Raw genomic sequence first — 24743 nt, 5'->3', positions numbered from 1 at the left:
ATCTGACTTTTTCTGTCAGTCTGCTGTGGATTGCACTGGCTAGTGAGCAGCCGCTCTCCTTAAAGAGCAATTATCAATAGAAAATACTTGGTTAACATGAAATCAAAATTGACCCCACGTTGTAAAAAGCGGATTTGTGCAGCTGTTACCTTATGGACAGGGTTCCCATTATTTTCAAGGCACAATTTTTCAGGACATTTCCAAGAAATTTTATGCACCCAACGGGTTTAATATTTAAACAAAAACACATGAGAGGTCATGATGTTTATTGTGATTATTGGATAGTTATTTTTTTCTGAATTCTAAATTTGACAATTAAATTTGATCAAAATGGTGTCTAATCAAATCAATTCATCAAACCTAAAAAAATAACTATTTCAATTAATTTCATTTTTCAACATAACTTTGCATTATATTTATCAAATCGAGTGCTTTTTTACAAAACTCTCACAGCACAATCCGAAACAACACTGAGGAGATTTTTGTCAAATAAAGAGATCACAGATGTGATATTGCTTTAAAACATTATTATTATTATATATAAATATAAAAAACATTACATTACTATACAGTAGCAGTATACAGTATTTCTGTCTTTTTTCCCCATTTCACGTGTACATTTAAATAAAGCTTTTATTTTGGCGTTTCTGTGCATTTTTGATTGTAGTTTCTCACCTCTGGATAAGCAGTTCACTACATGACCCAGTGTGATTATTAAATCCTAAAAAGCTGTGATTTAATCAAATAAATATCTAGTCCATGCACTTTAGAGTGATCTGCTCTCTGTCATGCACTACACAAACACAGAGCATGCGTGGTGATCATGATGAGGTTTTTTTCATTTTTAAGCTCGCAGCCCATGCAGATTATATATTTATTGAATTAAACTGCAGCTTTTTGCAGTTTAATAATCACAATTGGACATATCATGATTTTAATTTTATTAATTGTACTTTCAAACATTCATTTTCATCTTAAATATGTCAAATTTTGTCAAATTCTGTGTGTCATAGTTTGTGTCATTTTTATGACTGGATTCTGTGTTTCTGTCCATGTTTTTCACATTCTTCAATGAATAATTCATTATATACAGTACTGTGCAAAAGTTTTAGGCACTTGTGAAAAATGCTGCATAGTGAGGATGTTTTCAAAAATAATGACATAAATATTTTTCATTTATCAATTAACATCATCCAAAGTCCAGTAAACATAAAAAAGCTAAATCAATATTTGGTGTGACCACATTTGCCTTCAAAACAGCCCCAATTCTCCTAGGTACACCTGGATACAGTTTTTCTTGGTTGTTGGCAGATAGGATGTTCCAAGCTTCTTGGAGAATTCACCACAGTTCTTCTATATATTTAGGCTGTCTCAATTGCTTCTGTCTCTTTATGTAATCCCAGACTGACTCGATGTTCAGTGGGGGGCTCTGTGGGGCCATGACATCTGTTGCAGGGCTCCCTGTTCTTCTATTCTAATCTTTTCTTTTTGCAAAAGTAATGTTTGGGAGTCTAACATTTATATTTCCTATTGACACACTAAAGCTGAAGATATAAATAACCATCTTAAGACAAATGTTTTTGTGAAACATCTTAAGTGCCTAAAACATGTAACACAGTCAAATAGTTTTACAATGCTAAAATATTTTCCAGGACATGTGATCATTTTCCATGACTTTTCCATGACTGGAAAACTGCATTGAAAAACTCCAGTTTTTCCAGGACGTGTGGGATCCCTGAAGGAGAGTTTTCTAACGAGTTATTTTAGGTACATTTATGTTACCTGACAAAATGTTTTTTGCAGTGCATGTAAGGCGGTGCCAAGCTGTCTGGATTCAGTGAGCACTGCTGACTGAGACAACAAAGGACTTTCGAGAAAATGAACATATGAACCTTCTCACAATTAGCATCTCTTCCTGAGGCACCACACCCCACTGAGCAAAGACTGCAAATTCACTCCCCATAGTTGCTCTCCCCCCTCCTCCTCCTCCTCCTTTTCCCCTTCAGCTCAGAATCACCTCAAACTCACCTAAGAATTGTATGTAACAAAATATCATATCTTTCCCTCGCCCCTATTCCCTCCCCTTGTCTCCCTCCCAGGTCTCGAAAGGCAGTGAAAGGCAAGGCTGGAAGGGTAACGGAAGGTGGGGGGGATGTAGGGGTTCCCCGGCCTGAGGCAAAAGAGGGAGGAGTGTGACGAGGAGGAGGGCGGGGCCGGGCCATGAGTGCGCATGGCCGGCCCCCAATCGGGCTAATCAGCCAAGGAGAGGAATAAAGCGAGCCGGATGTGGCAGTTCGAGAGAGAGAGAAAGCCACACACAGCTGCCATGTGTGTTTATGTTTGTGTCTTTAAGTTTCATTAAACATTATTTTGATAGTTCAGCTGGTTCCCGCCTCCTCCTTGCCCATTTTAAACCCTGTTACAACCTGACTAATAAACTGTTAAACTTGATTCTATTCTGACTTATTCTGAAATTCTTGCCTTTAGTAGATTATGTTAAGTCCTTGTTGACACAAATCTGTGATCAGTGTTAGTATAAACTAACGGCTCAACACTGATAGAGCATCGGGCATGTCTTCTGAGAACTTAGCTTCCTGGCTAACTATGCAGCATTAACTAAGTGTACCTAGACTGTAGGGACCAGATTAATTCAGTGTATGCAGATCTATGGGGAATAAACAAAACTATTATTCAGATAAATGTATGCAGGGAGCAACTTGTCTGAATGGTATTAGTCACTTCTGGATAATTACCCAAAACTGACCAGTTTGTGGAATGATCACGTATAACCCGGCCGGTGCGTAGACTCTAATATCAGGAATCCAAATGAACGAGTGCAATGTAAAAGTATAGAATTAACTAGAATAATCAAGTATCCAAATCTAGAGAAGATCTCAATTGATGATCAATAATAATTGGAATCTCAAACTAAATTCCAATTAATCTAATATAATTGGAGTCAGATTACATTTTTAATGGAGTCAGATTCGGTCTTAACTACATTAAATAGTTATGATGCTATAGCCACATGTACACAAAAAAGACAAACGCGCAGATACCTTCATCACTTCGCTGGATTCCACCATTGGGCCAGCGAGGTGGCCTTTTTACAGTGCATTTACTTTCTTAATGCACATTCATGGTTGTTCAGAGTGCAACAGTGCCCATTTTACCCCAAAAAAATTTCATAGGGATTTCATAAAACCCATCATAAGAATTCTAAGCCATGAAGCAAACCATTCAGCTCTGAGGTGAATCACATTATTACAAACTTAATTTGAAGCAAAAAAGTATTTGAAAATCGGACAGACACTTTTCCCCTTTGTGTTACTCACAAGTGAATGAACTACAGTCCTATAGTGCACTGTGAATGACACAATCAAATTAAAAACGATGGGAAAATATAAAACTTGATTTTAAAATTGATTATAAGTATAGAAACTATCAATTTTAAGTTTAAAATATTATATATTAAAATAAGTAGTTTGAGAGTATAGGCATACCAACTCAATAGCCGTGTTTCCATTACTGGGCAAAATGAGGGTGTGTTAGTGTGTGCCAGGGCCAGTTGCATTTCCACTTTCACTTCCGGGGCTTCATCGTGCATCCTCTGGGCTTTCTTGGGGCCAACGGTAAAGTGCCTTTGGCCCGCCGATTACCCTTGGGCCAAAGAAGGCCAACTGGAGATTAAGGCGGGGTCAATGTCAAAGGCACAGTTTTGATGAATCAGGTCTCACTTTCAAACAAGCAAAGACCAAAATTAGCAAACGAGCGGCAGTTTCAGTCTCCACCATTTTCATTTTAATGGCTAGTTAGTCTCCAGAGTCTGATACCTCAGCTTGAGCTTCCATCTTGCTTGTGAAATGGCCGGGGTGTGTGACCTTTAAAGACAGACGTATCGTGAGTTCTGGGGTTATTCATCAATGGTATATGCTTCTGTTGAAGCCATCAGTCAACCTTATTTAAGCTTCATTGTTTAAAATCATGTTTTATAGCAGAATTCCTGGTAAACAACTACATTACCCGTGATCCAGCAGAGAAAGCTTCACAAATCAGAGAACTGGGTCCAATGACATGACATACTGTGAAGGACGCAACCAAATAGGTCTTCCTTCACCCTCAAACTACTTATATATTTATATAAGTAAATATTGGAATATTTGGCAATAAACATAAAATACATTGTTTCTATATTCATAATCAACAACCTAAAATCAATAGTTTTATATATTCCCTCGATTTTTTTAAATTACATAATTTGCAATGCTTCATGGGATTGTTCTTTGTGCCCTCGAAAAAACATTAAGTACATTCTCTGGTAACTTTTATATTTTTGTCTTTTGATTTTCAAATAGTTTTTACCTCAAAACCAAGTTTGTAATATTGTGATTCACCTCTGAGCTGGTTGCTTTGGTTCATGGCTTAGAATTCTTTTATGGAGGATTTTAGAAAAAGCCTATGCAAAAAATGAATGAGAAAAATACTTCCGGAACCCAGATGGCTGAAAAAGTGGGTGGGCACTGTTGTGCTCTGTTCCCCAGATGGTGGGAATGGGTTTTGGTCTCGCGACTTGAGGCATATGGAGAAAATGAATGGAATTTTGACTTCCAGAACGAGATTGTTGTGCTCTATTGTGCATGTGATTCCAAAGAAAAAAAGGGTTTGTCTTTGTTATCTTTCATTAAAATGTAATAACTTGTTCCACCTCAGAAATTACTTTCTTTTTTGACTGACATCACCACGGCAGTTTAAATTTTGACCATTCTGGTATGTAACACCACTTTGAATGATCCAATCAATTCACAAAGTCCCACTCCACATTTTTTGTATCACTCAAAAATACTGTTTCACTCAAAAATACTTCACATTACAGAAGTAAAATGGGTTGTGAACACAATTTCAGTTGGGTTCCTCAAGTCTAGACTCAGACGCGAGTATGATCTCAACTCCAACTATGTCCATAAATGGATAGTTGCAACCCTGATTTTGACACATTGTTTTTTTCAGGTTAAAAGCTTAAAATATGAATATAATTCTTTACCTGAATGACTTGATCTCAGGAAAATCCTTATGATAGCTATAATTGTAATTGTATTGTCAGTAAGGGTTTTTTAAACTTAAGGGGTTTCTTGGTTTTGAATCAGACTCGACTAAGGTGAACTCGAACCCAACATTACCATTTTATGTTGACTTTTAAGCATCAACAACAAAAACCACAGACTCCAACAAAAACACAGGCTCTATCTTCCTCACCTTCCTCATCTCTTTGTAGTTATGGTGTCTAAAGTCCAGTTTGTCCTTAGTGCCCTCCTCCATTTGCCATGGGTAGATATTGTTTGGATCTTAAATGAAACACAATGTACAGTTAATTAATATTCATTTCCTCATATTTGATGCACAAAAGCATAATGTTACCATTTAGTTATGATGTTCTGTAATTATGATTTGTATAACTTAAATTCAAATTGTGCTTAGTTTTCCTAATATATTTACCTTTGATTTCCATGTTATTAAAAATTTAGACAAGACTTCCAAATATAAGATCAACGTATGTTTTTTTTTTTATATACCTGGCAGCTCACAGCCCATAATCTCAGCTCGCAGGCAGATGGTCCCATTCTTAAACCAGCTCTGAGGGTTAATACGAATGTAGCGTGCCACTGCTGGCTCGGGTATAACCGCCAAGACTGGCGTTTCACTGTCCTGGCTCCCTTCAAACACCTGTTTGCATAAAAGATTACTTCTGGTGAGTGATTCTATTTATACAATCCAAATTACATCTGCCGATTGCAGCTGGCATGGTTGCTCATGCAAGTCTATGCCCAAGAAGGTGGATGCAACAGGCTGGCACAGTGGCGTCCACAGTGGGCAGGCTATTCTTTTCAAAAGAGCCGCTTAACCCTGCCAACTGCTGCCAGCGACTGCCTCCAACCTCTTTTAGTGCAAAGCAACCTGTGCCAGCTGAAAAAGTTGAATGGATTCAATATAATGATGTCACAAAGATACTGAGGCTAGAATCCAACAGTAGCAGTGAATGGTGGAACCAATTGTCTGGAAAATGGGACTTATTTTTGCTGTTTTCTGTTAAATAACAGGAAAACTGTAATTTAGCCTAACTTAAAATGGGTCATATCATGAAAAATAAAATGTTCACTGATTTTTTAAAATAAGAGATCAATGTACTATAAAAACATACTGTAATTTTCAGTAGGGCTGCCCCTAATAGTCAACCAAACGTTAGTTGATGAGAAGAGTCTTGGTAGACCAAGTTTTGATTGGTTGGTTGGTCGCAGAAAATAAAAAACTCCACAGGAAACCGACGAACCGGTATTCCCGCTGGTTGGACGCTAGGTGGTACTATGGGGTAATTTTCATTAAGCAGGGTTAGGGTTAAGCCTACACAGTAAAGCAAGACACCTTGATTTCAAACTTTGAACTTTTTATTTTTTAACTAAATATTCAGATGAAACTGGAAAAAAATTAAGTGCAATTAAAATGTGTGTTTTTCAACTTTTTGAAAAATGGCTTTACAACATTGTGAAGGGTAACATTTCTCTGGCAAAGAACCTACTTCAACTGTGCATTCTCTAAAGGTTGGGTATTTCGTTGTCATCATGAAATATAAATCATGGTTCGAGGTGAACGTGTTTGTATTATTTTATGTTTTAATCACAGATGTAGGCTGCAGAGTTGTGGTCACAATGAAGTGCTCTGTGGAAATAAAGTGAACTGAACTCAAAGCACCTCCTGAGCTGAGATGTCTGAGGTCATTTGCAGCATTCATAGATGATACTGGAGAAGCGATTTATCTACAGGAGTCTGCGGTTGCGTGTAAGTGTGTTTATTTCATTGTTTTACTTTGTTGTAGAGTGGTATTCAATGCTAGACTTGTGCTGTTTGTTTAGCGGCTTGAACTCGCTTTGCTTAAACGTGTGTTGGTGTGTGTGCTATTTTGTTTTGACTTGTCTCAAGGTATTCACTGCTAGATTTAGAGTTGTTTGTCCAGTGTGTGTAAAACCATCATTGTTCTTAGTGTCTATATACAGTGCTTCACTTGTTTTAGAGTATTATTTATTGCTAAAGTGTAGCATAATTGATTTGCGGTGTACTGAATTCGTGTTTTTTTCCCGCGCTGTTCACCCGTAGTTTTAGGTTGCTCACGTGACTTGCTCATTAAGGCGTGTCCTGCTTTTTCACTGTACGGCTCGTTAGCATCGTGTATATATTTGAATGCTGATGCAGAAGCGGAAGTGGTAGCCCTTGTGTAAAGCCCTCCTCGTGTAAAGACCTACTTGTCTAAAGACCAGCGAGTCTACCTGTGCGAGTCCAATGAGCAAGGACACCGACAAGGCGCCACTCACCATAGCACTTAATTATCTTTTAATATGATCTCTTTTCATATTTTCCTTGTACATACTAACATGTCTACTTCACGAAAAACATATGCCTTCAAGCACATCCCTGTTATCTGTTACAGAACGTTTACACGATATAGATGCAAGACAAAATGCAACCCACACAACCTACGGTCACTTTGCACTTCAACACCTGCTCTGCTCTCTTTCTCAGTGGGACTCTGGAACTGCCTGTCAGCTGTGAACAAAGCTGACTTCATTCCAGCCTTCGCCACACAGTCTACCCTCAGCATCCTTGCACTGACAGAAACATGGATACGTCTAGAGGATACAGCAACACCTACTGCTCTCTCCAACAACTTCTTCTCTCACAACCTTCGACACACCGGTAGGGGTGGGGGAACAGGCTTGCTCATTCATAACAACTGGACTTTTTCACCACACTCTTCTCTATGTAACAATACTACTTTTGAATTCCATGCTATTACTACAATGTAACCCACAAAAATACATGTTGTTGTAATTTATCGCCCTCCAGGTCAGAAGGCAAACTTTCTCGAGGAGTTGGATGTCCTGCTGTCCTCCTTCCCGGAGGATGGTAAGCCACTTGTGGTCCTTGGTGATTTCAACAAACACAAAAACAAGCCCCAGGCCACTGAACTGAATGCTCTTCTGGCCTCATGTGACTTGGAAAGACTAAGCACCACAGCAACTCACAGATCGGGCAACCAGCTGGACCTCATTTTTACACGTAACTGTACCAACTCAAATATTCTTGTTACTCCTTTACATGTCTCTGATCACTACTTTGTTCAATTCAACATGACTCTCCCATCTACATTAAAACAGACTCCACCTTTGGTTTCCTTTCACCGTAACCTCCGTTCTCTTTCACCCTCTCGCCTTTCCACTGCTGTCTCTACCTCTCTTCCCACACAAAATGTATTTTCCACCCTTGATGTAAACACTGCCACAGACACACTAAGCTCTACTTTAACAACTTGTCTAGACAACATCTGTCCTCTCTCCTCAAGGCCAGCACGTACTACACCACCCAGCCCCTGGCTCTCTGACGCCCTTCGTGAACATCAGACTGACCTCAGGGCAGCTGAGAGGAGATGGCAGAAATCTAAAGATCCAGTAGATCTAGGTAAGTATCAGTCTCTGCTTGCAACTTTTTCAGATAACGTTAAATCTGCAAAAACTGACCAGAACAAGAACAACAGCACCACAGACACTAGCAGCTTGTTTAGAACATTCAACAAACTTCTCTGCCCTCCTCCTCTACCACCTGACACATCACTGACAGCAGATGATTTCGACACATTTTTTACTAATAAGGTTACAACCATCAGCAATACATTCTCAGCACCTCACCCTGTCAAACACCCGTCTCCTGTATGCAACTCCTCTGTCTCTATGTTCTCTCCTCTGACTGACACTGAGGTCTCTAAACTCCTCCTCTCCAACCACCCCACCACCTGTTCCCTTGACCCCATTCCTTCTCACCTTCTCCAGGCCATCTCTCCATCCATCTTACCTGCACTCACTGACATAATTAACACATCTCTAATTACAGGCACTTTTCCCACTACATTTAAGAGTCACTGAGACAGGCGAAATCTGAATTCAGATCATCCGTCCTGATTCTGCTGGACCTTTCTGCAGCCTTCGACACAGTCAACCATCACATCTTACTCTCCACCCTCTCTTCGATGGGTATCACAGGAACTGTGCTTGACTGGTTTAATTCCTATCTCTCAGGTAGGTCCTTCAAGGTAGCCTGGAGATGTGAGGTGTCCAAGCCACATCAGCTACTTACTGGGGTACCTCAGGGTTCAGTGCTTGGGCCACTTCTCTTCTCTATATACACAACATCACTGGGACCCATCATTCAGGCACATGGTTTCTCTTACCATTGCTACGCTGATGACACGCAACTCTACTTGTCTTTCCAGCCCAACGACACCACAGTGACTGCTCGAATCTCTGCCTGCCTGGCAGACATCTCGGCCTGGATGAAGGAACACCACCTGCAACTTAACCCAGCCAAGACCTAACTCCTTGTCTTTCTAGCCAACCCTGCTGTTGAACACAACATCACCGTGCAGCTGGGCGCAACTACAGTAACGCTTTCCAAAACGGTCAGAAATCTAGGGGTAACCATCGATAACAAACAAAACAGTCACTGGGTGTGTTCCAGCATACCTCAAATCATTTCTGCAGAGCTACGCGCCCACTAGAAGCCTGCGGTAGGCTAAGGAACGTCGCCTTGTTGTACCAACACAAAGAGGCACCAAAACACTTTCCCGGACTTTCGGCTTCATCATACCACATTAGTGGAATGACCTTCCCAACTCCACCCGTGAAGCTGATTCACTTTCTGTCTTCAAAAAAAAAAAAAAAAAAAAACGGCTAAAAACACATCTTTTCCATGAGCACTTAACCAGTCACTAAAAAAAAAAAAAAGAAAAAATCTTTGTTGCACTTTGTTGCATTCTGTTTTGAATGCTATTCTGATGCAAGTGAAACTTTGTAATATGGCACTTTTCGTACCACTGTCCTTAAGATGATTCGCATATGTTTTTCCTCTTTTGTAAGTCGCTTTGGATAAAAGTGTCTGCCAAATGAATAAATGTAAATGTAAATACTGTTCTTGCAAAAAACTTCAGAAGACAGCAACATAGAAAGAGTGAGAACCTTTTACATAAGTGTGTTCCATGAGACTGCATGCCTCCGTACAAACAGCGTGTCATACATGCGCATAGACGGCTTTTCTGTCATCTGTTCTTGAAAATATAATAAAGTGTGTTTCTTCAAGCGTGTGTCTGTGTGTCTATGGGCAAATTATTTGTAATATTAATTTGATAATAATAATAGCCTAATAATAATAATAATAATAATAAATGTATACATTAATGGGAAAACGAGCTAAATATCATCTCGACATGGTCAAAGGCATCAGCTATTTGCGATCACTCTGACCATCGTCGATCCCCGAGATCATCGTCTGTCGGCACAACCCCAATGTGCATTTCTCTCTATAAATTAACAAAATGTTCAGACAGTTTCCTTGCTGGTTTTTCTGACACATTCAGAATCATTACCGCTTCTGCCACTGTCGCTGTGGCTCGCTTCGTGCGTGCGCTTGAAAAATTGATATTTTACAGGCTCATTATTACGGTTTAGTATTTCTCTGTAATGTAGAACAGTGTTAGCAATGTTACATATAACATTCTTTCTCAGCCCTAAAACTCTCTGATGCCCCCCAAAATATATATATATTTATGTAAGTAAATTAATATCATAAACGTGCGACAACTAGTCGACTAATGGCTTAAACTAACGACTACTAGTCGACTAGGAAAATCTTTGGTCGAGGGCTGCCCTAACTTTCAGCAATCAAAACCTCCCCAGTCCAAAAAGACCTTTCACTACTTATTGACATCAGATTAATACGTTACTACACAACTGTTTAATTCTAAGGGTCAGAGAGAGCACAGAAAATGGTAAGAAAAAATGAAATTATGACAGTTGTTGGTGCAAACTTTAACATTATACGTTATGAAAACATTAAATGATTATAAAAATGTATCATATAGCACCTTAAAAGGAATTTTCCGAGTTTAACTGATGGCTTTTGTGGCATAAATGTGGTTTCAGTGTGAGACACTTATAATGGGAGTGAATGACGCCAGTTCATAAACATTAAAATACACACTTTTTCAAAAGTATAGCCATAAGACGTAAACCTTATATGTGTTAACATGATTTAAGTGTGATTAAATTGCTTACTAAACTTATCAGTGTAAAGTTATATGCAATATTACAACTTCGTTGCCATGACAACATAATGTTGGTAAACCATATAAGCAATTTTATCACAATAAAATCGTGTAGTATAGATATTTTATTACACGTAAATCATGTTAACATGTGTAATTTTTACATGTTGTGGCAATAATTTTGAAACAGTGCGTATTTTAATGTTTATTAATTGGCCCCATTCACTTCCATTGTAAGTGCCTTACTGTAATTGCGATTTTTGCTTTTTTTATTCTTTTATGCTCTGAGGGTGTTTTTACAGATTACAATTACGGTATATGTACAATGAAAAACTATTAATAAATGATCAAAAATGGAACCCTTCTGATTTGTATGCAAATTTCAAAACACTTGTTCAGTTTTGGTCATAATGCCTACATGCATTGTAAAGTCCAGCTTCTAAAAACGATACCTATTTTGTGTTGGTCAAGACTGTAATTATTAATATTTTGATAAATAAAGGAGGGACGAGTCTAATTATTTTCTTGTTGGTAATCAACATTATGCCACAAATACTGTCGACTGAGCTTAACATGTACTGAACCCAAAGAGAAAATAGGAGTCCATGTCAGATAAAAGCAGTCAGCAGTATTTATAATACACACACATAAGGAGATTTTTTACATTTAGTGATAAACATTTCAACGTACCGCCTCCTCTGTCCCGTTCATGCATGACTTCCATTTAATGGTGTCATTGCTCACCTGCACCTTGAAGGTTTCTACATAATCCAAGCTACAGAAAAAGAGTGACATTACTTTATTCTGTTAATTTACTGCATTCTCATTATGGTATTATGATATTGCATATTATACAATAAATATTACATATTACCTCCATATGGAACTGCGACCCTGCAGTATGACTGCTGTGAACCGTGTGAGCTTCATAGCATCTATCTGTAGCCACTGGTTCTTGTCTTTGTACTGGGCACACCAAGCTCCATCATAGATATCTCCATCTTCAACACCAGACTTCAAAACCAAACAGCACAAAACAGAGATTCACTTTGGAATGACAAGAACCAAACTTAAATACTCAAAGATACTGTTAATGGACACTTTATATTTATAATGATGCAGAGAGAGGAAGCACAATTCAGAGTAAAACTACAGAAGTTTTAGGCTGTAGTGAGGCCCACCTGTATATTGAGTCGGCCCCTGTGTGGCCCCAGGCCCATGCGCTTGTGAGAAGAAGCCTGAAGCTGCGAGTCTTTAACTTTCAGAGACTCCATACCCAAAGGAGGACATTCTGAGACAGCAAAGACACATGATTTAATCCATCTTAAATCCAACTGAATAAATCTTAATGCAATGGACAGCAGGTGGCAACCCAACACAGTACCACCATTTTTTATCGTACAAAAATTAATTACAATGGTTTCATGCTCGAAGCAGCCAATACTTCAATGAACAAAACAACTGTAACTGTGGTCAGCAATTTGTCCTTTTTCCTGCATTTGACCCTATCAGAACATAGCTGCGACCCATTTTTGGGTCACGACCCACCAGTTAAGTACCATAAAAAAAGGTCTGTTAGTAACCAGTGCATTGAGATGCATCAGTGCCAGATACACATGGAGAGAAAAAGCAAAGAAGAGGGACAGAAAATGAGAGAGAGAGAAAAAAAAAACAGAAACTCACTGACATACAGTACACAAGATTTTAAAGGTAGTGCAGCTGCAGGACAGACAGGAAGCAATTGTATTCAGGAATTCACTTTGGCCTCTTCCTCCTCTACCAGGGTCAACTTTTTGAAGAGCTGTACATACAACACTAACATGTAGTATTGAAAATAGAACTGGGTGTAATATGAACATGGTCTCCTCAGATGCCTTTTGGACCCTCACTAAAACAATGTATGCATGCTTGTCTCCTCTGTTAATTCCCCCTAAATATAATACTCCCAGACCCAGAGTATTAAACCCCCTTCAGGCACAGTCTCAAGGCGATTGAGGGAAATTAGAACTGAGAGAGAAAAACAAACAATAATAATTTCTAACGGAAATTAGAGGAACTCAGTTCAAAAGGACATTTAGCTCATGTTTGAAGTAATATATAGGCAAAGAACACAATCAGTTCTAAGCCAACACAGGAAAAATGGTTTCACTGCTCACAGATTTTGTTGGGCATACATTACTAACATTTATATAATTTTCCAGCAAAAATGTATTATCCTCTCTAAAAAGTGAATTATACTGCCCTCACAAATAGAACTGTCATCCATTTTTTTTTTCAGACTAAGTTTAAGCTAAAGCTTTACGATGCTGGTGATAATTCACCATAACTTTGTCTACAAAACAAAACTGCATATTCAGAAGCAACATTGTTAAATATTTCCATATCTATAATTTACAATTCCATTTTCTTTGTAATGACTGGTGAATACAGTTGATAGAGATAAAGTATAGTATTTAGAGCTGTCAAAATTAACGTGTTAAACATATGCAATTAATTTAAAAATGCGCTCATTTTTCTTAATCACTATTATCACATTTACCAATTTTCACATTAGATTCTGACATTTTATTCAGCTCTGTGTGAGCTCTGAACACTGGTTGGAATACAGCAGAACCTTTGCCCTGTTTTCGGTGGGGTCATTACACTGATGCGCACACCAAAACACACACACAACAGCGATTCTATGTCAATGAGCAAATGATGAAGAAAGAACCTCTTAACCGTAATTTTTTGTACAAAACAAACCCAGATGATACTTGTGATAAGCAACATTCACACGACCCACTGGAGGGGGAAAAATTTGCATTTCCACGGCGTCACGTTCTAAGTAATTCGGATGAAGTATCATTATGTGGACAGTGCCAGCGCTAAAAGCAAAAGTTTTATTGTGGAGATTTAATACCCATTGCAATGAAACCGCAAACTATAGGGACTAGATATTTAAATTAGTTAACATCCCTCTTAGACTTTGGGAAATGTTTAATGTTACCTGAATTGGTGCTATTTTAGTGCATTTCTATCTTTATACTGTGTAGCATTACACATTTTCCTTTGTTTGGAAAATGTTAATAAAGCATTATTGTTACATATTGTTTATTTTCTTTCTAAGAAGGAACTATGCATTTTGACAGGAAAATAAGTATACAGAATCAAATTTGAACACTTTTGAACACTTTTCCAACTGAAAAATAATGTGATTATTCACAATTCAGTGTTTTAATTGACTGACAGCACTCGTTTAAACTTGTGTATTTTTACATCATGTAAAAGTGATCTGACTCTCTTTAAGAGAAAAGCACATCTGGCTCTTGACGGTGAGTCAGTGCGATGGTTTGTTGAGTCAGCAATCCTCCCCAATTCATGTGAAACTGAAAAGATTTCCTGGCACTGGTGATGTTAAGATGACCCAATTACTTTGACCTGGACAACTGTACTACTGCCCTTTAAAAATGTTATCCTTCAAATGAATAAATTGACAGCAAGGTTTTAGAACCAGGTTTTGTCTTGTGTCCTGTGTACCTCACATGAAACACATCCACACTGTTTAAGTTTGAAGTACCTCTGAGCTTGTCTTTAAGAGGTGTTTAGAGAGGTCTAGATGTAATTAGGCTTCTTATACAATCTCCCCCCTACAAACCAGCTATAACACCCTAATACGGTACATGAAAGACCAACTGAGAAATTATAAATAAAATGAGCTGTCTCTTGTGGTGTTAAAACAACTAGATTGCTTAAAGTGTGTTGCTGAGAAAAACACTTTCATTTGAGTTGAATGATAACTTCTCTCTTTCTCTCTCTCTCTCTGTGTGTGACTGAACAGAATGTTCTCTTCCTTACATACATCAGCAATAATTCTAGCTGATGTGTTGTACAAGTCTGTATTTTTTCATTATTCTAAAGCTAAGATTACAAGGCCAACTGTAATACAACATGATGGAAACTGAGATCTTCCTATAATTCTGACCATATTATTCCTTCATTTGAATATAATATGTGAACGATACTATTCAGCTCGGTGGTTTGTTCGCTTTACTGTAAGTCAGAGTGGGGAGAATTCGTTCACTGAATGAATGACCCAATTGGCTTTGGAAACAGGAAGAGGACCATTAGTAAAGCATTTGAATACAGCCAGAATTATGTAACAGCACTCCTGCAAAAATATATTGGAGAATCCATGCATGGATATTTAATAACTGATGAACTGCCTTTTTATTTTTCAAAAACAGGATGGCAAAACATTTCACAAATCCAAATCCACCACAGATAGATATATAGATGAATATCCATTCATCTATTAATTTAACTTTGCGCATATATATTTACTGAATATATATGTTTATTACAGTTTTGGCAATGCTTTTTTGTTTTTTTTACAATTTAGATGGATGGATGGATGGATGAAAAGATGAATGGAAAACAAATGAAACAACAGACTGATGGATGGATGGAAGGATGGAAAACAGATGGATGGATGGAAAAACAGATGGAATGACGGATGGATGGATGGACGGATGATAGATGGAAAAACAGATGGAACGACAGATGGATGGGTGGACAGACAGATGGAAAGACAGACAGATGGATGGATGGATGGGTGGAAAGATAGATGGATGGGATGATAGATAAAAGGATAGATGGAAAGATGGATAGATAGATAGATAGATAGATAGAAGGTTATATTGATGGATAATAGATGGAAAGATAGATAGATTGATGGGTGAGTGGGTGGAAAGATAGATGGATGGATGATAGATGAAAGATAGATGGATGGATGATAGATGGAAAGATAGATAGATAGATGGATGGATGGGTAGGTGGGTGGGTGGGTGGGTGCAAAGATGGATGGATGGATGATAAATGGAAAGATAGATAGATGGATGATGGATGGGTGGGTGGAAAGATAGATGATGGATAGATGGAAAGAAAGATGGGCGGATGGTTGGGTGGATGATAGATGGAAAGAGATAGATGTATGGATGGATGAGTGGAAAGATAGATGGAAAGATAGATAGATGGATGGATGGATGGGTGGGTGGGTGGAAAAATAGATGGATGATAGATGGAAAGATAGATAGATGAATGATGGATGGGTGGGTGGGTGGAAAGATAGATGGATGGATGAGTGGAAAGATAGCTAGATGTATGATGTATGATAGATGGAAAGATAGATAGATGGGACGATAGATGGAAGGATAGATGGAAAGAAAGATGGACGGATTGTTGGATGGATGATAGATGGAAAGAGATAAATGGATGGATGGATGAGTGGAAAGATAGTTGGCACAATGTAAACATACTCAATATACAGACAAAAACTGAATAATATAGTCCCAATATACACAAGATTAAAATGTATCATTATTTGTTTCTCACAAAACCATGTATATTGTTCTTAACTGACATTTCCTTACCAAGTACTGGAGGTTCTTCACATTCTTTGGTGTTCCACACTCTCCTTTGCACGTTTTTATCAATGTTTTCATTCAGGTCTTCTGTGTTGAAGCTCGCTGCAGTGGTCTTTGCAGTGGTTTTTGCGGTTCCCGCTGTTGGCTTTACTGTCGTCGGTCTCAAAGCTCTAGTGATCACCTCAGTGGGCTTCACAGTTGTAGTTTTCAAAGGTTTCGTGCTCACCTGAGAGGGTTTTAATGTAGTGGGCTTCAGAACTTTCCTGGTTCCTTCTATTGTCTTGAATGGCTTCACTGTCGTGTGATTCGGAGCTTTGATGGTCGCCTCGGTGGGTTTTACTGTCTTCAATAATTTACTTACCTTTGTAGGTGCGATTTTTCCATAAGTGCCGGTGGTCCTATTTTTAATACTGCCCCTCACTCTTGCATTTGCAGCTGATGTCTGACTGTAAGTTAAATTATATGACACTGTTGTTGTCGTTGATTTTTTGAGAGAAGGCAAACTACTTACCCCTCCAACTAAAAAGGTTAATAAAGATAAAAGTATGACGGGTTGTGTCATGGTTTCCTATTTAGACCGTACCGTTAAGTCTAATCCCAGAGATGCTGCTCTTTCTGAACTCAAATGCATAAACTCCCGTAATACAGCAAAATTACGTGCCACTCCTGTTGCGAATTAAAGTGAGGGTAAAAGATCATACAAGAAATGCTCGCTTTTATTTTCATAGACCCTCTCTTCAGGATCACAGCAAACTTTAGATAAAAAGCATGACATACTGTAATATTGTTCTAAGGTTTTAAACAGTGTATCACTACTCTTTTATCAAACGCGTTGATCCATTGGTCATTTCGTACCATATTTTTCTCTTAAATATAGTTGAATCATCCACTCCCGATTAATTGGAGCAGTTCGCCATCTGGTGGCGATTCCAGACTTGGCTCATTCCTACAATTCGGTGCCTTTTACTGTAAGTACCGTATATACAGGGTTGGGAGGGTTACTTTTGAAATGTATTCCACTACAGATTACAGAATACATGCTGTAAAATTTAATTTGTAACGTATTCCGTTAGATTACTCAAGGTCAGTAATGTATTCTAAATACTTTGGATTACTTCTTCAGCACTGGTAGATTTTTTCACTTGTTTTGACTATAAAAACTCTGCCAGTACAGTAAGACAAAATACACATGTTAAAAATACATTCTCTGAAAAACCTCAATATCTTATGCAGTGTTGTTTCTAAAACAAGATAAATCAAACTGATCTTGTTTTAAGGATTTTTTTATATTTTTACAGGAAAACAATACAAAAAATATTATCAAGAATATGATTTTTGCCCTAATATCAAAGGTCTTACTAGAAAAATGAAATTATGATCCAACGTGAATTTTCTTGATAAAAAATATGATTGTGCCTGGTAACATGTGCATGTAAAATGACTAGAAATAGCATTTTAGCTTAGCGTAAAGCTGACAATTTACACAAGGTTTATTTCTATTTCTTCTGCTCCAGACTTATTTCAAACTTACTTCAAACTTACTTCAAACGTACTTCTCTGTCTGCTCGTTTGAATGTAACACATCATAAGAAAGTGTTTCACTGCTGTTCAAATGCACTTTGGATCGCATCATTTATATGTATAAATGTTTTCCATCTGAAAGGACTAAATATTAAATGAAAAAAATGACAATAAAATGCAAAGTAATCTCTTCAGTAATCAAAATCCTTTTTTAAATGTAACTGTATTCTGAATACCAATGATTTAAATTGTAACTGTAGTGGAATACAGTTACTTATATTTTGTATTTTAAATACTTAATCCCGTTACATGTATTCTGTTACTCCCCAACCCTGCATATAAATGATAGTATTTATAATGTTTAATTTCAACCAAATACAATTTTAATAGGCTTTCTTTTTTTTCTTTTTTTTAAATAATTGAATTTCATTTATTGCACTTGTGTATTTCCTCATGTTGCTTGGACTGCACATTAAATATAAGTACTACATTATCGTTTTTTAATTTTTTTTATCTCCATACAATTAAAGGAATATTCCAGGTTCAATACAAGTTAAGCTCAATCGACAGCATTTGTGGCATAATATTGATTACCACAGAAATTAGTTTAGGCTCGCCCCTGCTTTTCTTTAAAAAAAGCAAAAATCTAGTTTACCGTGAGGCACTTAAAATGAAAGTGAATGGGGCCAATTTTTGGCGAGTTTAAAGGCAGAAATGTGAAGCTTATAATTTTATAAAAGCACTTACATTAGTTCTCCTGTTAAAAACTGTGTATTATTTGAGCTGCAAAGATCGTAATTTTTACAGTCGTTTTAGGGTTTAGGGTTTGTTGACATTAAATCATCATGGAAACTAAGTTGTAAAATTGGCTATAACTTTACACAGACAAGGTTTGTAAGTGATTTTATCACACTAAAATCATGTTTACATGCATATCCTATATGTCTTGTGGTTATACTTTTGAAAAAGTGAGTATTTTAACGTTAAAAATGGGCCCCCATTCACTTCCACTGTAAGTGCCTCACTGGAACCTCGATCTTTGCTTTTTTTAAAGAAAAGGAGGAGCGAGTCGAAATTAATTTTTGTGGAAATCACACATGCCACAAATGCTTTTGATTGAGATGAACTTGTATTGAACCTGGAACATTCCTTTAAGTGTTAATATTGCATTCTCTCACTAATATGTAGGCCTTCATTTGTGGCAATTGTAAATGTGACATTTTTACACTGAGACTAGAGGTTTTTGGTGTGTCTCTTGACTTATTGTACATCCTGTTATGTGATAATACTGTGAGTGTGACCTTAATTGAAGATCTATGTTATGAAATAACGTCTCACACACTAGAGGTGACATCAGCCATTCAACTAAATAATGTTGGAGTTATTTAAATAAAACTTATTTGAATAAAACTCTGTTTTATTTATGTTTTGTGATGTTATCTACCTACGTGCTCGAGAACAACATGCCCACTCTGTTATGAAATATATAAGAAAAAAGTGTGTGATTTTAAAATTTCTATATATTTATGTTAACAGAAATTAAATCATCAGTATATGTTTACAAATTTGTTAGCTAAATGATATTCACAGTCCATGTGGCTAATTTTACCCACTGAGTGTCCACTCTGTTATTGTCCAGCCTGATCCAGCCCTTATTAAATCTTTAAATGGTTAGCTGACGAAAAAATCTAAATTCTCTCATCATTTACTCACCCTCATGCCATCCCAGATGTGTATGACTTTCTTTCTTCTGCTGAACACAAACAAAGATTTTTAGAAGAATATCTTGGCTCTGTAGGTCCATTCAATGCAATTGAATGGTGACCAAAACTTTGAAAGTTCAAAAAGTAGATATAATCAACATAAAAGTAATCCATCATTTAATCAATGTCTTCTGAAGCGATCCAGATTGTTTTGGTGAGGACAGACCAAAATGTAACTCTTTTTCACTGTACATCTTGAAAGCAGTCTCCTTGCCGATCATGATTTCCAGCTCCATTACACTTCCTATAGCGCCATCTAGTGCTCTGCACATGCGTCCAGCACTAGGAAGTATAATCGAGCTTGAAACACCTGATCATGCATAGAGACTGCAATGTACATTGAAAAAGGAGTTACATTTTGGTCTGTTCTCAGACCAATTGGATCACTTCAGAAGACATTGATTAAACCACTGGGGTCGTATGGATTAATTTTATGCTGACTTTATCTCCTTTTTGGAGCTTTAAAGTTTTGGTCACCATTTACTTGAATTATGTGGACCTACAGAGCTGAAATATTCTTCTAAAAATCTTCATTTGTGTTCAGCAGAAGAAAGAAAGTCATACACATCTGGGATGGCATGAGGGTGAGTAAATAACGAGAGAATTTTCATTTTTGGGTGAACTATCCCTTTAACAGTCACTTTAATGATGAAACAAAAATGCTTGTAAAAGGATGTTTCATTTTTCAAAAGTCATTTTCATAAAAATAAATAAATAAATAAATAAAAAATAAAACAAATATTAAAAGGCATTGAATTGTATTGATCCAGTTAATGGTGGAAAACCATTGGGAAAAGTATGACTAAGTGACTGGGAGCAAAAATCAGTTAGTTATTTTATTTATTTATTAATTTATGTATTTATTTAAATCAGTGATTAATTTAATTTGTACGATTACATACAGTCTAGCTAAAGACAAAGACCTTTTCTTTTTTTTTTATTATCTAAAACCATCTTAATATATATATATATATATATATATATATATATATATATATATATATATATATATATATATATATATATATATATTAATCTAAAACCATCTTAATATATAAGATGGTTTTAGATAAAAAAAATATATATATATATTATTATATATTTATTATATAATTATATATATATAATTTTTTTTTTTTTCCTAGAGAAATAATGTGCTGAGAATATAAAGTAAAAATAGTCTCAAATCTGACTGACCCAACAGCGCATTTACATCAAAGCTGTCCACTAGAATTTACACTAGATGGCGACAAAACACTATTTTTCAACGTCACACATCGAAGTTCGAGAGTGTAAATTTAGCGAATGAGAACAAGTGCTGTGGAGGGCTTTTGGATATACAGGACAAAGAAAAACAAAATTAAAAACGACCAGGCAGTCCTGATAAATGAAATCAAATGACAGACGTGTATGTGTGTGTGTGTGTGTGTTTTAATTCCAGAGATTTTAAGTAAAATCGTGGGGTTATTTGTAACGCTGTCTGTCTCTCATGTGAAGTTTGAGCTCCTGCTGAGCTTTTCTATAGTAACGAGGTTAGAGACCACTTCAACATCAATTATTGATGCATAACGCGCTTCAATAAACTTCTTACAACCATTTCAGAAATGCCCTGCTTTTGTAAAAAAACAGACAAACAATTCAGTTTATCTTTTTATGTTTTATCAATTATTAAATGAATGGTGTTTTCTTCTGCTTTGTCTTAAGTAATGCCTTGACTAGTTTCCTTTTCTCATATAAAATTTTCAGGATGAATTTTGACATTAGATATTAATGTTGTCACATCATGCACTGAAGGTTAATACAGGAAAACCGCAGATGATAGATATTTATATAGGGCTATTTGATTTATACACATAAATTATAGGCATGTTAGTGTTTATATAACACTCATTTTCATTTTAAAATACAAATTAATTTTAAATTCTTTCATTGGTGCCTGAGCAAAGCTATCCGAAGCAAACTTAACCTATTTGAGGTTGAGGGTGTAGTTTCCTTAAGAATTCAATTTACCCCCTCTTTCTCCCTCTCTTTAACACATGAACACATACCGGATGTGTGAAAAAAAAAACATGCCTGGAGTTTGCATGGAAATTCCTTTCCTCAACCTGTCAGTTTGAGCCATTACCACCCACTGTGAAGAGTGAAATGTCAACTCTTAATAGGAAACTTAACACTGCAAAATATTCATAACCTGCTCCGCTCTTTAAACTGATGCTATGTATAGACTGATGTGCTGTTATGTTGTCTGGATAGGTGTTAACATGACTTTATTGAGCATACACCATCTCAGGTCATCTTCTTGCAATCTGAACATTTCTAAAGCATATAATTCTACACAGACTACAGTATGCATGTCAAGCCAGAAGTACACATACTGTCAAACAGTAGTATCAACAAAACATGCGGTTGTTTGTGCAACCTTAATAGTTTGTGCATGAAATAAGCAAGTTTAGTAGTACAAATGCAATGAAACAAAGAAAACTGTATTATTGCTCCCAATGGTCTGGTTGGACATGATACAGTAGTTGTTGTAAATATAGCACCATAAATTGAGTTACTGATAAAAATATGATCTTGCAGATAAATTAAATACAACCTCATGGTTTTTAATATTAGATTGTATAATGTAAATACAAGTTTAAAGGCTCTGAGCAATCCAGGCCATGTGTAACTTGTATGTTTTTCCTATATTTTGAAGGGGGCAAAAAGATAGATAGATAGATAGATAGATAGATAGTCAATATACACACATATACATTATACATTCAAATGATGTCTGGTTTCCTCCACTTTTCAGCTGGTCTGTTTTGTTTTGCAAGTTCGGAAGTCATGGGATTCTTTTTCCTTCATTAGAGGCAAGTCTGAGTAGAACTGCTAGCATGTGTGTGTGTGTGTGTGTGTGTGTGTCCTGTCCTGTACAGTGACCCAGCATTGGTGGTGTGAGAGCTAGCAGCATGCCGCTCCTTTAATGACCTATGAGAGCTGTGGACCCTGGCCATACACAGGGAACCTGAGAACCTGCTGAGCAACTTCTGTTGATCTAAGCCAGGTGAGGGGCCCACACTCCAGCCAGCAAGAGCCAGAAAGAGGGTTATAGACAAGGCTTTGAGAGTGTGTGTGGGAGTGTGTGTATAAGGGGAGTTTTATGACACAATTGTTTGAATTATTGATAGCTTTGTATGCTCTGATCAGTTCTTGTACAATTTATGATTTGTTATGTATGGGTTTGCTTGCCAAAGATGTCAGATTAATTTCTGCTTTTGTAAAAATGTTTTATAGTCTCTGTGTTTGTGTGTTCCGATTTGATTCAACTGTAAAATCAATATTCTGTCTAATAAAACCACACAGAACCACAAAGTTCCTATTTCACAACACCTTGTTTGACACAAGTGCTTTGTTCACATGAAGTGGAGAGACATTTTTAAGTAACACAAGTCTGCCTGGCTCATTCTCATTTTTAAGCCTGTAACACTCAAATAACCACAAAACTCTAATACAGCAGGTGAGCAACATCATTTCACAGGAGACTCACATAGACTCTGGAAGAGCGTGAGAAATTTAACCTTACAATGAAAACCACGGAGCTCTGACCTTAAACCAGAGATGTGATCAACAGCAAATAAAACACAGGACGGGCATCGTGAGGGGAAACATTTGGGGCTTGAGCCCCAAATGATTTTAGTCTAACCCCAAAGATTATTATTTTATTTTTTTTGGTGGATTTGTTTCCCCTTTTTCACCCAATTTGGAATGCCCAATTCCCAGTGCACTTTTGAGTCCTCATGGTCTTGTAGTGATTTGCCTCAATCTGGTTGGCAGAGGATGAATCCCAGTTGCCTCCGTGTCTGAAACCATCAACCTGCATATCTTATCACGTGGCTTGTTGAGCGCATTGCCACGGAGACATAGCGCGTGTGGAGGCTTCATGCCATCCACCAAGGCATCCGTGCTCAACTCACCATGCACCCCACTGAGAACGAACCACATTATAGCGACCACGAGGAGGTTACCCCATGTGACTCTACCCTCCCTAGCAACCAGGCCAATTTGGTTGCTTAGGAGACCTGGCTGGAGTCACTCAGCACACCCTGGGATTCGAACTAGCGAACTAGCAAACTCCAGGGGTGGTAGCCAGTGTCTTTTACCACTGAGCTAACTTTTTTGAGTGGAGCTAAAGTGAGACTTGTTAAAAGAATATTCTGGGTTCAATACAAGTTAAGCTCAATCGACAGCATTTGTGCCATAATGTTGATTACCACAAAAATTCATTTCGACTTGTCAATCATTTTCTTTAAAAAAAAACACTCACAATGGAGCCAATTTTTGGAGGGTTTAAAGTCAGAAATGTGAAGCTTATAATTTTATAAAAGCACTTACATTCTTCTGTTAAAACTTGTGTATTATTTGAGCTGTGAAGTTGTTTAAATTGATGTTTTTACGCTCATTTAAGGTTTACAGCATTACGTTGTCATGGCAACGAAGTTGTAAAATTGGATAAAATTTACACAGAAAAGGATGTTAATTTCTTTGTCACACTAAAATCATGTTAACTTGCATATCGTTTATGCATTGTGGATATAATTTTGAAACAGTGAGTATTTGAATGTTTATAGACTGTCCTCATTCACTTCCATTGTAAGTTACCCAGATTTTTGCTTTTTATTTTTAAATAAAATGAGGGACCAGTCAAAATATTTTGTTAGTGTGTGTGTTAATCAACATTATTCCACAAATGCTGTTGATTTAGCTTAACTTAAACCCGGAATATTTTTTTCATTAAATGTTGGTATTAGTTACATAGTAAGTCGTTATTTCATAAAGACGAATTGACTGCCTTTTAAAAATTATGTTGCCTGTTTAGAATCAGAACTAGTGATGCCCGATTTACAAATGAATTACTCATTTGAGTTGGTT

General features: G+C 37.0%; 1 protein-coding gene across 1 annotated transcript in view; it reads right to left on the bottom strand.

The window, feature by feature from the left end:
• cpxm1b (carboxypeptidase X (M14 family), member 1b) overlaps positions 1-17310 on the bottom strand; it is a 31021-nt gene extending 13711 nt beyond the window's left edge. Inside the window, exons 1-6 of the mRNA XM_051649173.1 lie at positions 16552-17310; positions 12322-12431; positions 12015-12154; positions 11831-11915; positions 5571-5721; positions 5254-5342 (exon numbers count right to left, since the gene is read on the bottom strand). Of these exons, the coding sequence (XP_051505133.1) occupies positions 5254-5342; positions 5571-5721; positions 11831-11915; positions 12015-12154; positions 12322-12431; positions 16552-17107 (1131 nt within the window). The 5' untranslated portion in view covers positions 17108-17310. The remainder of the gene's footprint in view (positions 1-5253; positions 5343-5570; positions 5722-11830; positions 11916-12014; positions 12155-12321; positions 12432-16551) is intronic.
• Between the last annotated feature and the right edge of the window lie 7433 nt (positions 17311-24743).

The sequence above is a fragment of the Myxocyprinus asiaticus genome, chromosome 22, assembly GCF_019703515.2.
Source record: "Myxocyprinus asiaticus isolate MX2 ecotype Aquarium Trade chromosome 22, UBuf_Myxa_2, whole genome shotgun sequence".
Taxonomy (NCBI): Eukaryota; Metazoa; Chordata; class Actinopteri; order Cypriniformes; family Catostomidae; genus Myxocyprinus; species Myxocyprinus asiaticus.
Note: the sequence above shows the minus strand (reverse complement) of the source record. Positions and strands in the feature narration are given on the sequence as shown.